The 13532-nt window shown below is 37.3% G+C and overlaps 1 protein-coding gene across 1 annotated transcript; it reads left to right on the top strand.

The window, feature by feature from the left end:
- LOC140822603 (uncharacterized) lies at window positions 1–9239 on the top strand. Its single transcript, XM_073183387.1, has 2 exons — window positions 1–966; window positions 8888–9239. The coding sequence occupies exons 1-2, from the start codon at window positions 31–33 to the stop codon at window positions 8987–8989; spliced, it is 1038 nt and encodes a 345-aa protein (XP_073039488.1). The 5' UTR covers window positions 1–30; the 3' UTR covers window positions 8990–9239.
- Window positions 9240–13532: the final 4293 nt, after the last annotated feature.

Here is a 13532-nt window from a genome sequence, read left to right as displayed (position 1 = left end):
ATTTCTCTTATTTCCATAGAATCCAGGACCATGCAACGAAAAAGGGGATTTCTACTCGCTTTTATCTGCATCGCAGTGGCTACTGTCGGAGCTCGGTCTCCGGCGGCTGCACCTGCCAATGCGCCTAATGGAGCCAATTTTATTTCATGGCCACCTGCTGCGTCACCAATTACAGCGGCTTCTCCAGTATCGACGCCCCCGGCTCCGGTTTCAAGTCTTCCACCTGCCGATGCACCTAGTGGAACCAATTTTATTTCCAGTCCGCCTGCGGCTTCTCCAGTTTCAATGCTTCCTGCTTCTGCTCCAGTTTCAAATCCTCCATCCGCCAGTTTCATTTCCAGTCCACCTGCTATGTCACCTATTTCAGTGGCTTCTTCAGTTTCGATGCCTCCTGCTTCAGCTCCGGTTTCCAGTCTTCCACCCGCCGATGCACCTAGTGGAGCCAATTTTATCTCCAGTCCGCCTGCGGCTTCTCCAGTTTCAATGCTTCCTGCTTCTGCTCCAGTTTCAAATCCTCCATCCGCCAGTTTCATTTCCAGTCCACCTGCTATGTCACCTATTACAGTGGCTTCTCCAGTTTCGATGCCTCCTGCTTCGGCTCCAGTTTCAAGTCCTCTGGTTTCATTCCCTGTGAATCCTTCTCCGAGTCCGGCTCCAGTAAACTCGCCATCTGCTACGGTACCAGTAAGTTCTCCAACAGCTATTTCTCCAGTTCAGTCCCCACAATCTCCAGCGCCTGAAGCAGCCACTCCCTTGGGGTCTCTAGTTCCGGCTCCTGCTCCAGCTACTGCACCATCGACGACCAAACCCCCGGTGAAGGCGCGAGCTCATAGCAAAAGGAAGGGCAAGAAGGCGCCAGCTCCAGCTCCAGCTCCAGCGCCTAAGCCATTCAGCCCACCAGCGCCACCAATTGAATCTCCTGGGCCAAACTCGGACTTCATTTCTCCCGGTCCCGCCGATGATCAGGTACGCATTGGATTTTCGTGTACTCGGTATCTTTTAGTTCCCTGACAAATAAATCTTAGCTTGATTGTTGGGGAAAACCCATAAACCGCAGAATCCATCACGTTAAATCATTAAGAATTTGACTGAAAACTTAAGCGGAAGCGTACCTGAAGCCATAATTCTGAATTGTTTAGAACGTGTCTTGATCTTCCAGATCTACGCGCTCTTTCCTTGAGAGAATCCTTTAGTTTCTCTTCAGAACTATTTTCTTAATGGGGGAGAGAATAGTGAAGTGACAACGCGAGATCTGGGGACCATGACCCTTATTTATAGATAATATCTTCTGATATTTCCGTTTTAGCCCATCATAAAAACAGAAATTACACTTATGTCTCTACACATTAAAGGCCCACAGCCCATTAGATACATTAAAGCCCAATAACCCGAAACTTTATTTGATCACTTTATTTTGGGCTTAACTTAACAGACAACCCACACACATAATTATTCACATATAAGCCCATGAAAATAAAATTGATCCAACAATCTCCCACTTGGGCTATATGTGCAACTTTATAATTATGTTTGTGAAAATAACCTTATGAGCTCAAAAATTGTTGTCATTCCGAAATGTATCTATAACCAATCCGGTCCATCAATCACACCAACATAGGATCAAAGCAGTCTTCGCTACACTCAAGGTAACTAGACCCATCAATGGTCACATATGCCAACACAACTGAATGACATGGATCATGAAGTGGATGTGTAGCATGGAAATTTCATGCAATGTGACCGTAACATGCCTATTTCCAACTGGTCCTCCCTGAACCTTATTGAGATCAAACTTTAAACCATAATCAGAGTGTGACTTCACTTGAAATTTATTTCTGCAGAAAATAAATTTACATAACTGTAACTGAAAATGTCTACAACTGAAAAGCATTTAAAATAACAAACTCCCACTAAAACTGAATTTCCTCAATTGACATAACACCCATACTAGCAATGTGCTCATGAAACTGTTTGGGTGGTAGTCCTTTAGTAAGCGGATCCGCAACCATGGAGTTTGTACCGATATGCTCAATAGACAACTTTCCACTCTGAATTCTTTCTTTAACAACCAGAAACTTGATGTCAATGTGTTTAGACTTCATCGAGCTTCTGTTGTTATTGGAATACATAACTGCTGATTTATTGTCACAATGTAATCTTAGTGGCTTTTCAATGCCATCAACAATGCGCAGTCCCGTGACAAAATTTTGCAGCCATATTCCATGATTGGATGCCTCATAACACGCTACAAACTCAGCTGCCATGGTGGAAGAGGCTATAAGTGACTGTTTAGCACTCTTCCAGGAAATGGCACCTCCAGCAAGGAGATAGATGTAGCCCGACGTAGATTTCATACTATCTTGGCATCCAGCAAAATCGGAGTCAGTATACCCAATGATCTCAAGCTGATCCAACCTCCGATATATGAGCATGTAATCTTTTGTTCTCTGTAGGTATCGTAAGACCCTTTTGACTGCTTTCCAATGTTCCACTCCTGGATTACTTAAATATCGTCCCAACATTCCTGTCACGTACGCAATATCTGGACGTGTACAAACCTGAGCATACATCAGACTTCCCACTGCAGATGCATAGGGAATCTTCTGCATTTCCTTTTCCTCAAAATCATTCTTTGGGCATTGTTTGAGACTGAATTTGTCTCCCTTAGCTACAGGGGTATCCGTTGGTTTACAATCTTGCATCCCATATCGCTTGAGAACTTTCTCTATATAGCCTTTCTGAGATAATCCAAGAATACCTCGAGAACGATCCCGATGTATCTGAATACCCAGTACAAAAGATGCATCACCAAGATCTTTCATCTCAAAATTCTTAGCTAGAAATCTCTTGGTTTCATGCAACAACTCTATATCGTTGCTAGCGAGCAGAATGTCATCAACATATAAAACCAGAAAAATATGCTTACTCCCACTGAACTTATGGTACACACAATCATCGACCAAATTCATCTCAAAACCAAACGAGATGATCACTTGATGAAATTTGAAATACCATTGTCGAGATGCTTGCTTGAGCCCATAGATGGATTTCTTTAATTTGCAAACCATATTATTTGTGTCTTTGGATACAAAATTTTCTGGCTGCACCATATAAATCGTCTCATCAATGTCACCATTTAGAAACGCAGTCTTTACATCCATCTGATGAAGCTCAAGATCGAAATGCGCCACCAAAGCCATTATAATCCTTAAAGAGTCTTTCGAAGAAACCGGAGAGAAAGTCTCTTTATAATCAATGCCTTCTTTCTGTGTAAAGCCTTTAGCGACAAGACGAGCCTTATATCTTTCCACATTGCCTTTCGAATCCCTCTTGGTTTTAAATATCCATTTGCAACCAATGGGCTTCGTACCTTTAGGCAATGAGACAAGATCCCATACGTCATTGTCCTTCATGGACTTTATCTCCTCATTCATGGCATCATTCCACTTTTGAGAGTTAGAACTTTTCATGGCTTGACGGAAGTTAATAGGATCATCCTCCATCAGTCCAATGTCTGCCTCATGTTCTTGAAGAAATACAATGTAATCATCTGGCACTGCATTTCTCCGCTCTCTAGTGGATCTCCTTAATGGCATAGGTTCCGGAGGTGCTTGAGTTTGTTCATCTGGAATGGGAGGATCTCTAATATTGTCTTCCTGTATTGTGTCTTGGTCAAAGTGAGGAATATGATCCTGATCAATGTCCAAGACACCTATGGGAATATTTACATATTTCTCTTCAAAGACAATATCCCTTACTTTATCTCCCCCCGCAAACTCAACATCCTCAAAGAACCTGGCATTTCCTGACTCAAAAATCGACTTACTCGTGGGATCATAAAACTTGTACCCCCTGGATCTTTCAGAGTATCCAATAAAATAACAACTAACCGTCCTTGAGTCCAGTTTCTTTTCATTAGGCTTGTAAGGCCTTGCCTCAGCTGGACATCCCCAAACGTGCAGATGCTTAAGACTGGGCTTTTTACCCGTCCAAAGTTCATAAGGGGTTTTGGTCGCTGCCTTAGTTGGAACCCTATTAAGGATATATGCTGCGGTCTTTAGTGCTTCTCCCCAGAGTGATTCTGGTAAGGTAGAATGACTGATCATACTCCTCACCATGTCCTTAAGCGTTCTGTTTCGTCTTTCAGCAACACCATTCATAGTGGGCGAACCCGGCATAGTGTACTGTGGGACGATACCGCATTCCTCTAGGAATCTTGCAAAAGGTCCTGGACGTTGTTCACCTGAACCGTCATATCTACCATAGTATTCACCACCACGGTCAGATCTAACGCTTTTAATCTTTAAGCCAAGTTGATTTTCAACTTCAGCTTTATAGTTTTTGAACACATCCAATGACTGTGCCTTTTCATGAATGAGATAAATGAAGCCATATCTTGAAAAATCGTCTGTGAACGTTATAAAATACTGTTGACCATTCCAAGAAGCCGAAGGGAATGGTCCACAAATATCAGTATGTATAAGTTCTAAGACGCCTGAACACCTATTGGCTTCAAATCTCCTTTTGTTGGTTTGTTTTCCCTTTATACAATTAACACAATTATTAAAATCTGTGTAATCTAAAGGTTCGAGAATTTCGTCTGACACAAGTCTCCTTATTCTCTTTTCAGAGATATGACCCAATCTTTTGTGCCATAACGCAGCTGAATCCTCACTGGTTAATTTTCTTTTAGTGCCTCTACTTGTTTGCAGGGTTTCATTAAATGAAGCAATAACATCCAAAGAATAAAGATTATCGTAACCTGATAAAGAACCAGAACCAACCAATTTTGAATCGAGAAACAAACTGAATATTCCATTTCCAAACGAACAAGAATAACCAAATTTGTCCAATGCAGAAATGGAAATCAAATTCCGCCTAAAAGACGGCACAACAAATGTTTCATAAAGATCCAAATATATTCCAGTCTTTAACAACAATCTAAATTTTCCTATTGCCTCAACTTCAACTTTGTTGCCGTCACCAACATAGATGAATCTTTCAGCATCACTTGGTTTTCGGCAATCCAGGCAACCCTGCATAGACACACTGATGTGAGTTGTTGCACCAGAATCTATCCACCACGTGTGTCTAGGCACTGAAGTTAAATTAACCTCAGAACAAACCATATTCAGAAGCATACCTTTCTTAGCACGCCAAGCGTGATAATTACTGCATTGCTTCTTCATATGCCCATCACTGCCACAGAAAAAACAACCAGAACTTTGAGAATCACTAGGATTCTTCTGTTGTTTCTTCGAAGGCTGTGTATCCGCAGCAACCTTATCCTTCCTTTTCTTTCCTTTATCCTTCGAGGTAGAGGCATAATGAGCACTTTCTGTCTTGTCTTGCTTCAACCTTTCCTCTTCCTGGACACAGTGCGAGATGAGCTCATTCAGAGACCAAGTCTCTTTCTGACAGTTATAGCTCACCTTGAACTGGTTAAATTGAGTAGGAAGAGATATTAAAACCAGATGCACCAGCAAGTCCTCAGAGAGGTCAAGCTTCAGTGCTTTCAACCTTGAAGCAAGATGAGACATTTCCATAATGTACTCCCTGATGTTGCCCTTACCCCTGTACCTCATTGAAATGAGGCTTGCCAAAAGTGTACCAATTTCAGACTTTTCATTTTTAGCAAGCCTCTTTTCGAGGTCTTGAAGGAAAGCCTTAGCTGTAGCAATGTCGCTAGACATTGTGCCCCTGAATGTTTCCGGAATGGCCTTCTTCATGATCATCATACACATGCGATTTGATCTTTCCCACCTTTCAAACTCCCTCTTTTCATCAGAGGTACTCTTATCCGTAATGGCGGGAGGAGAGTCAATCCTTATCGCAAGGTCTAAATCCATGACTCCGAGAACTATCAACAAATTCTCTTGCCATGATTTAAAATTCGAGCCATTTAACATAGGAATAGAATTTATGTTGGAATGAATATTTGCAGGAGTCAAATCTGAACAGAGAACAAAAACAAAACATACATGCTCAACCAAATATCCAAATAAAATAATCAATAAATTCAAATAATGTAAACCCCCATAAACAGAATATCGAGCACTCTATTAATGTTTCATCTTTGGACAAAATATTAACTTGTAAATGATATCCTGGCGCAGTAGTCAAACACTGATAGTAACTATCATGTCAAATAACAACCTTCCTTTGGGCCGATTTATTATTCACATGAAAAACCGAACAACTATCACATGTTTACCACCACAATTGCATATGTGATTATATTAAATATTAACCTTCCTTTGAGCCGATCAAAATTCATATAAATCACATATACCCAAAAATCTTTTTGTATTTCAAAATAAAATTAATTTCCATAAAAGAGGTCACTTTGGCGACATTTTATTTCAATTAATCAATTTTAAAAATACATATAACCTTATCATTATTTGAATTAATGAAAATTTAACCTTAATGGAAAAAACCTGAACCGAAAAAAAAAAAATTTTTTTTTAAATTTTTTTTTTTTCGGAATTCCGTACGGGCCGGGCCGACTGACCCGAATCCGTACGGTTCGGGCTAGCCCGGTCCATAGGACCCGACCCGAATCCGTATGGGCCGGGTCGCCCCGGTCCGTAAGACCCGGCCCGAACCCGTATGGGTCGGGTCGACCTGTTCCGTACGACCCGACCGAACCGTATTATTTTTTTTTTTTTTTAAATTAAAAAAAATCCGAATTTTCGATTTTCCTCGTAAATATTTTGTTAAACAAGAACCGGAAAGAAAATCGAAATCTTATACCAAATCTTTAAATTTTACAACCAAATCTTTTTACCAAAACTGAAACTTTAAAAGATTTGATTTTCAACCAAAATATTTTCCAGATCTGAAGCCATAGAACAAAAATTTTCAGATCTAAACCAAAATATTTTTCAGATCTGAAACCGTATCAAAATATTTTCAGATCTGAAAACATATTAATATATTTTTCAGATCTGAAGCCATATCAAAAAATTTTAAACAAAATTTTATTTTTCAGATCTGGATCCAAAAAGTACCAAAAAACTTTAAACAAATCTCAATGATTCAAACATGAATGGCTCTGATACCACTTGTTGGGGAAAACCCATAAACCGCAGAATCCATCACGTTAAATCATTAAGAATTTGACTGAAAACTTAAGCGGAAGCGTACCTGAAGCCATAATTCTGAATTGTTTAGAACGTGTCTTGATCTTCCAGATCTACGCGCTCTTTCCTTGAGAGAATCCTTTAGTTTCTCTTCAGAACTATTTTCTTAATGGGGGAGAGAATAGTGAAGTGACAACGCGAGATCTGGGGACCATGACCCTTATTTATAGATAATATCTTCTGATATTTCCGTTTTAGCCCATCATAAAAACAGAAATTACACTTATGTCTCTACACATTAAAGGCCCACAGCCCATTAGATACATTAAAGCCCAATAACCCGAAACTTTATTTGATCACTTTATTTTGGGCTTAACTTAACAGACAACCCACACACATAATTATTCACATATAAGCCCATAAAAATAAAATTGATCCAACAGATCTATTAACTTTAAATCATACAAAACTTGATGCTTTTGAAAACCACTATGAATAATGAGTCTATGACTACTTAACATGTAAATCGTGAAATTCGAAAAAAACTCCAGCCGGATCCGGGTTCTAGTTCGGTGTTCACCAGCGACACCTTCTTATTTCACGCTTCCATTAATGGCGGATGGCGGTGATCTTTGGATGTATTTTCTTCGAGGCTTCCTTCTTACGAGAGCATTTAGGTTGTCGCGAAGTAGAATATGATGAATCTTTGACAAATATGTTAGAAGATTCTTATTTTTTGGCGCTTTTTACGCAACCACGTCAATGATCAATCTGTCCTCGTGCATGAGAAACCTAGGATAGCAGTAGCACAGTAAATCGTCTCAGTTTTTGCTGACATTGGTAGAACCATGAAGACCAATAGTAATTTCAGCTAAATAAATAAATTAAAACTGTAATTTATTCACAAAATAAATAAATTGTTTTTTAAGCCATTCACTCTATTTTTTTTTTTTTTTTTAGTTTTGTAAAGGACAATTAAATCTTAATTTACGACGCAACAAAAATAAATGCTAATTTCAGCCTCCTGAATCTGAGACGTAAGGCTAACTCAAAGGGCCTAAGAGTGGGAATTGTCCTAGGATATGATAAATTAATTCTAGCTAGATTTCTGGCGTAACACACGAGGTTACACAATGATTAGGTCAAATCATTATGTACGTGCGCTATTGATAAATCTACTTATACCGTACGTGTCTCACGTATAAATGTTACTCTTTTTTTTTTTATCTATCTCAAATATATAATTAAAATTTTATATAAATAGAGAAAATTATATTTTATATAAAATATAATTTTCTCTATTATTTTACCAATTTACCCTAATCATTAAATAAATTAACTACTTCTAATAATTTTTCTAACAATTTTTTTTATCATATTAAAGTATTCACTTATATTGTTTGAAAAGGTCAACGGTCAACATTTATTAATATTTATGTATCGCTGCTCACTATGTACCTCATCTGATCATGTATTAACATTTTTGTTTCAAAAGCACGAGAGCCATAAATGTAGAGTAAACTTCTGTCTGAAATTTTGAAAAACATCATGCCACTTTAAATATCGATTTATGCAATCCAAACATCAGGATATTATCCTAAGATTTGATATGATAGCATACAAATTACAATGAGCTACATATGATTTTTTTATATGTCCAACACATGAATATTACATGAAAAATTCGACGTGGTTTTCATCGTATGTCATTGGATGTACCCTTATGAAATTACCCTAAAGGTAGGATCAAGCAAACCTTAACTATCAAACAAATGTTACGAACCATTCATGTTGCTTTGCAGAGTGGGGTGGAGAAGCTGTTGAATCTGCAGAAGGCGCTGGGGAGTTTGGTTACTGGTGGAGGGGCCGTTTTGGTCTGGCTTATCTTCCTCCAGGGGCATTAATTTTAGTTGGTGCGATGTTTTTGTCCCCTACCACCAAAGGATAAAAAAGAGACCCACGAATGTTAACTTATATTTCACAACTTCACATATCTTGGGCTCGTGGGCTTAAATTAAATTTGGATGTGGGTGGGTTGGTATATTTCGCATTTTGTATCTTCTAATTATTATCCTTATTTTGTTAATAATTTTATATAGTTTTCTCGCTTATAGTTTTTTTTTGGGGGGGTTAAACATGAATTCCATTGAATTGGATAAATCAACCTTTGCAGACGATCCCAATACCTGGATTGGTTGAGAGGGATAAATTAATGGAATGCTACGTACCGACCTAAGATTTACAGATAAATGTGCCACTTGATTCGTTCGAAGGGATACAATCTGTTTTTTTTTTTTTTTTTCTCAAATGGCAAAATAAATAGAGTTAGTTCGGGTTTTGACCTCTACTCTATGGCGGAAACACGAAGAAATTATGGGTTTTGGACAAAATTTTATAGGCCATAGGCTTAATTGATGACATCCAAATGTTTTTTTTCCCTTCTTGTTGTGAGGAAGAGTGATTTCGTTCTAAATTTGAGATATTGACATCAGATAAACTGTAATTACTGATATATTCAAAATTTTAATTTGACATAAACGACTATATTCAAGCTGTTGTGAAAAAGTAAAAATTTATGATAAAAAGTAAAAATCTCAAACTCACAAAATTTACCAAACTACACACTTTATAATATTTTTCACTCTACTCAATTGTGATTTTCTTCACAAATGAGAGATCTATTTATAGAGTTTCTTTACACATAATCCAAAAATAAAATTCATCATCACCTACATCATCACACACTAATTTTCAATATTTACAACTCTTATTTTCAACATTCAAATATTCAATACACACATTTTAAATTATTTTTCAACACTCCCCCTTGTGATGATGATCATGATACGATGATGTCTTCATTACGTGTTTTTATACTGCCTCGTTAAAAACCTTACTAGGAAAAACCCATTGGGATAAAAACCATAGTAAGGGAAAAAGAGTGCAGTCACGTAAACTCCCCCTCATGTTGACACGAACAATTCTTCACAATTTTCGTTGATTGCGCATTCCAATATTATATATGTGCTTTCTGAATATTGACGTAGGAAGTGCCTTTGTGAAGAGATTTGATGAGTTTTCACTTGATTGAATGTGACGAACATCAATACATTTATTCTTCTCAAGCTCTTTGGTGAATGCGAAGAACTTAGGAGGAATATGTTTAGTTATGTCGCTTTTTATGTATCCTTCTTTCATTTAAGCAACACATGCAGCATTATCTTCATATAGTATCACAGGCTTCTCATCGAATGATAATCCGCATGAAATTTGGATATGTTGGGTCAATGATTTTAACCACACACATTCACGACTTGCTTCATGTAGTGCAATAATCTCGGCATGATTTGATGAAGTTGTTACGAGCGTTTGTTTCTGTGAACGCCAAGATATTGCAGTGCCTCCACGAGTAAATACATATCCAGTTTGGGAACGTGCCTTGTGTGGATCAGATAAGTATCCAGCATCAGCATAACCAATTATACTTGGATTAGCATCTTTTGAATACAAAAGTCCCAAGTCTGTCGTTCCTCGTAGATAACGGAATATATGTTTAATTCCGTTCCAGTGTCTCTTTGTTGGATATCTGCTAAATCTTGGCAACAGATTCACGGCAAAAGATATATCAGGCCTTGTACAATTTGTAAGGTACATAAGGGCACCGATGACACTTAGATATGGTACTTCTGGACCAAGAATATCTTCATCATCTTCACATGGACGGAATGGATCATTTTCTATGTTTAATGATCTAACAACCATTGGAGTACTTAAAGGATTTGATTTATCCATATTAAAACGTTTAAGGATCTTTTCTGTATAATTTGTCTGATGAACAAACATTCCGCATTCTTTTTATTCAATTTGTAAACCTAGACAATACTTGGTTTTTCCAAGATCCTTCATTTCAAATTCTTCCTTCAAGTATGACACAACTTCTTGAATTTCCTTTTTCGTTCCAATGATGTTTAAATCATCAACATATACAGCAATAATTACACATCCGGATGTTGTTTTCTTAATGAAAACACAAGGGCACATTGAATTATTTACATATCCATTTTTCATCAAGTGATCACTTAGTCGATTATACCACACTCGACCTGATTGCTTTAACCCATATAACGATCTTTGTAATTTCACAGAATAACATTCTCTGGGTTTTGAACTTTGTGCTTCAGGCATCTTAAATCCTTCAGGGATTTTCATATATATATTACTATCAAGTGATCCATATAATTAAGCTGTAACAACATCCATAAGACGCGTTTCTAAATTTTTAGATACTGCCAAGCTAATCAAATACCGAAACGTAATTGCATCCATCACGGGAGAATACGTTTCTTCATAATCAATTCCAGGTCTTTGAGAAAAACCTTGTGCAACAAGTCGAGCTTTATATCTTACTATTTCATTTTTCTCATTTCGCTTTCGAATAAAAACCCATTTGTATCCAACAGGTTTTACACCTTCAGGTGTAAGGACTATAGGTCCAAAAACATTACGTTTATTTAGCGAATCCAATCCAACCTGGATGGCTTCTTTCCATTTTATCCAATCCTGCCGATTTTTACATTCACCAAAAGATTTTGGTTCATGATCTTCATTATCATTTATGATGTCGATTGCCACATTATAAGAAAATATATCGTCGAGTTCTTCTATATCTTTTCGGTTCCATATTTTTCCAGTATTAATATAATTGATAGAGATTTCATGATTCTCGTCAGTTTGTGGTTCTGACAGAACATTTTCATCATCATGTGTTTCTTCAGGAACACCATTCTCTATTTTGTGATCATCATGTGTTTCTTCAGGAACATCATTCTCTATTTTGTGATCATCGTGTTTCTCGATGAATTTTCTTTTTCGAGGATTTTTATCCTTGGAACCGACTGGCCTTCCACGCTTCAGGCGTTTTACGACATCATGGCTTTGTTCAATTTGTTTCTTTGGAATTACAATTCGAGCAGGAGCATTTACAACATGTATATATGATTTAGTTACCCCTTTTGCATCTGTAAATGCATCTGGTATTTGATTTGCTATTCTTTGCAAGTGCACAATTTGATGTACATCTTTTTCACATTGTTGTGTTTTTGGATCCAGATGTAACAATGATGATACATACCATGTAATTTCTTTTTCGGTATGTTTCTGTTCTCAACCTAACATTGGGAAGATTTCCTCATTAAAATGACAATCAGCAAAACGTGCTGTGGACACGTCGCCTATCTGAGGTTCAAGATATCGAATGATTGATGGACTATCATAATCGATATAAATTCCAACCTTTCTTTGAGGTCCCATTTTCTTTCGTTGTGGTGGTGCAATAGGCACATACACCATACATCCAAAAATTCTCAGATGAGAAATGTCTGGTTCTTTACCAAATGCAAGCTGTAATGGGGAGTATTTATGATATGCACTTGGTTTGATGCGAATTAATGAAGCAGGATGTAAAATTGCATGTCTCCATATAGAAATAGGGAGCTTTGTTTTCATAATCATTGGTCTAGCAATAATTTGCAGACGTTTAATCAATGATTCAGCCAATCCATTCTGTGTATGTACATGAGCAACAAGATGCTCAACAATGATTCCCATAGACATACAATAATCATTGAAAGTCTGGGAAGTAAATTCACCAGCATTATCAAGTCTAATTTTCTTGATTGTATAATCGGGAAACTGATTCCTCAATTTTATTATTTGAGCAAGTAATCTTGCAAATGCAACATTTCGAGTTGACAATAAACATACATGTGACCATCTGCTGGAGGCATCAATCAATACCATAAAATATCTGAATGGTCCACATGGTGGATGGATTGGTCCACAAATATCACCCTGAATACGTTCAAGAAACATTGGTGATTCAGTTTGGATTTTGACTGGTGATGTTCTTATAATAAGTTTTCCAAGAGAACATGCTTTACATTGAAACTTATTATTCTGAAAGATCTTCTGGTCTTTCAGTGGATGACCATGTGTATTTTCTATAATTCTTCGCATCATTGTTGAACCAGGATGTCCCAATCGATCATGTCAATTGGTTAAGAATTATCAACTACCATGTTTGATTCAATGGGACTTATATGTGTATAATGCAATCCAGTAGGGAGCATTGGTAGTTTTTCAATCACATATTTCTTTCCTGATTTATATGTGATAAGACACATATATTTCTCATTCCTTTCATTCATTGTTTGAGTATCATACCCATGGGAATATATATCATTAAAACTCAACAAATTTCTTTTCGATTGTGGTGAATATAAAGCATCATTGATCAAAAATTTTGTACCATTAGGCAACAAAAATTGTGCTTTACCACATCCTTTAATCAAGTCTACAGGACCTGATATTGTATTCACCGTTATTTTTGTTGGTTTTAGTTCCAAGAAATATCTTTTATCTCGGAGGATAGTGTGTGTTGTACCACTA

Source organism: Primulina eburnea, unplaced genomic scaffold (assembly GCF_022965805.1).
Source record: "Primulina eburnea isolate SZY01 unplaced genomic scaffold, ASM2296580v1 ctg973_ERROPOS1174311, whole genome shotgun sequence".
Classification (NCBI taxonomy): Eukaryota; Viridiplantae; Streptophyta; class Magnoliopsida; order Lamiales; family Gesneriaceae; genus Primulina; species Primulina eburnea.
Note: the sequence above shows the minus strand (reverse complement) of the source record. Positions and strands in the feature narration are given on the sequence as shown.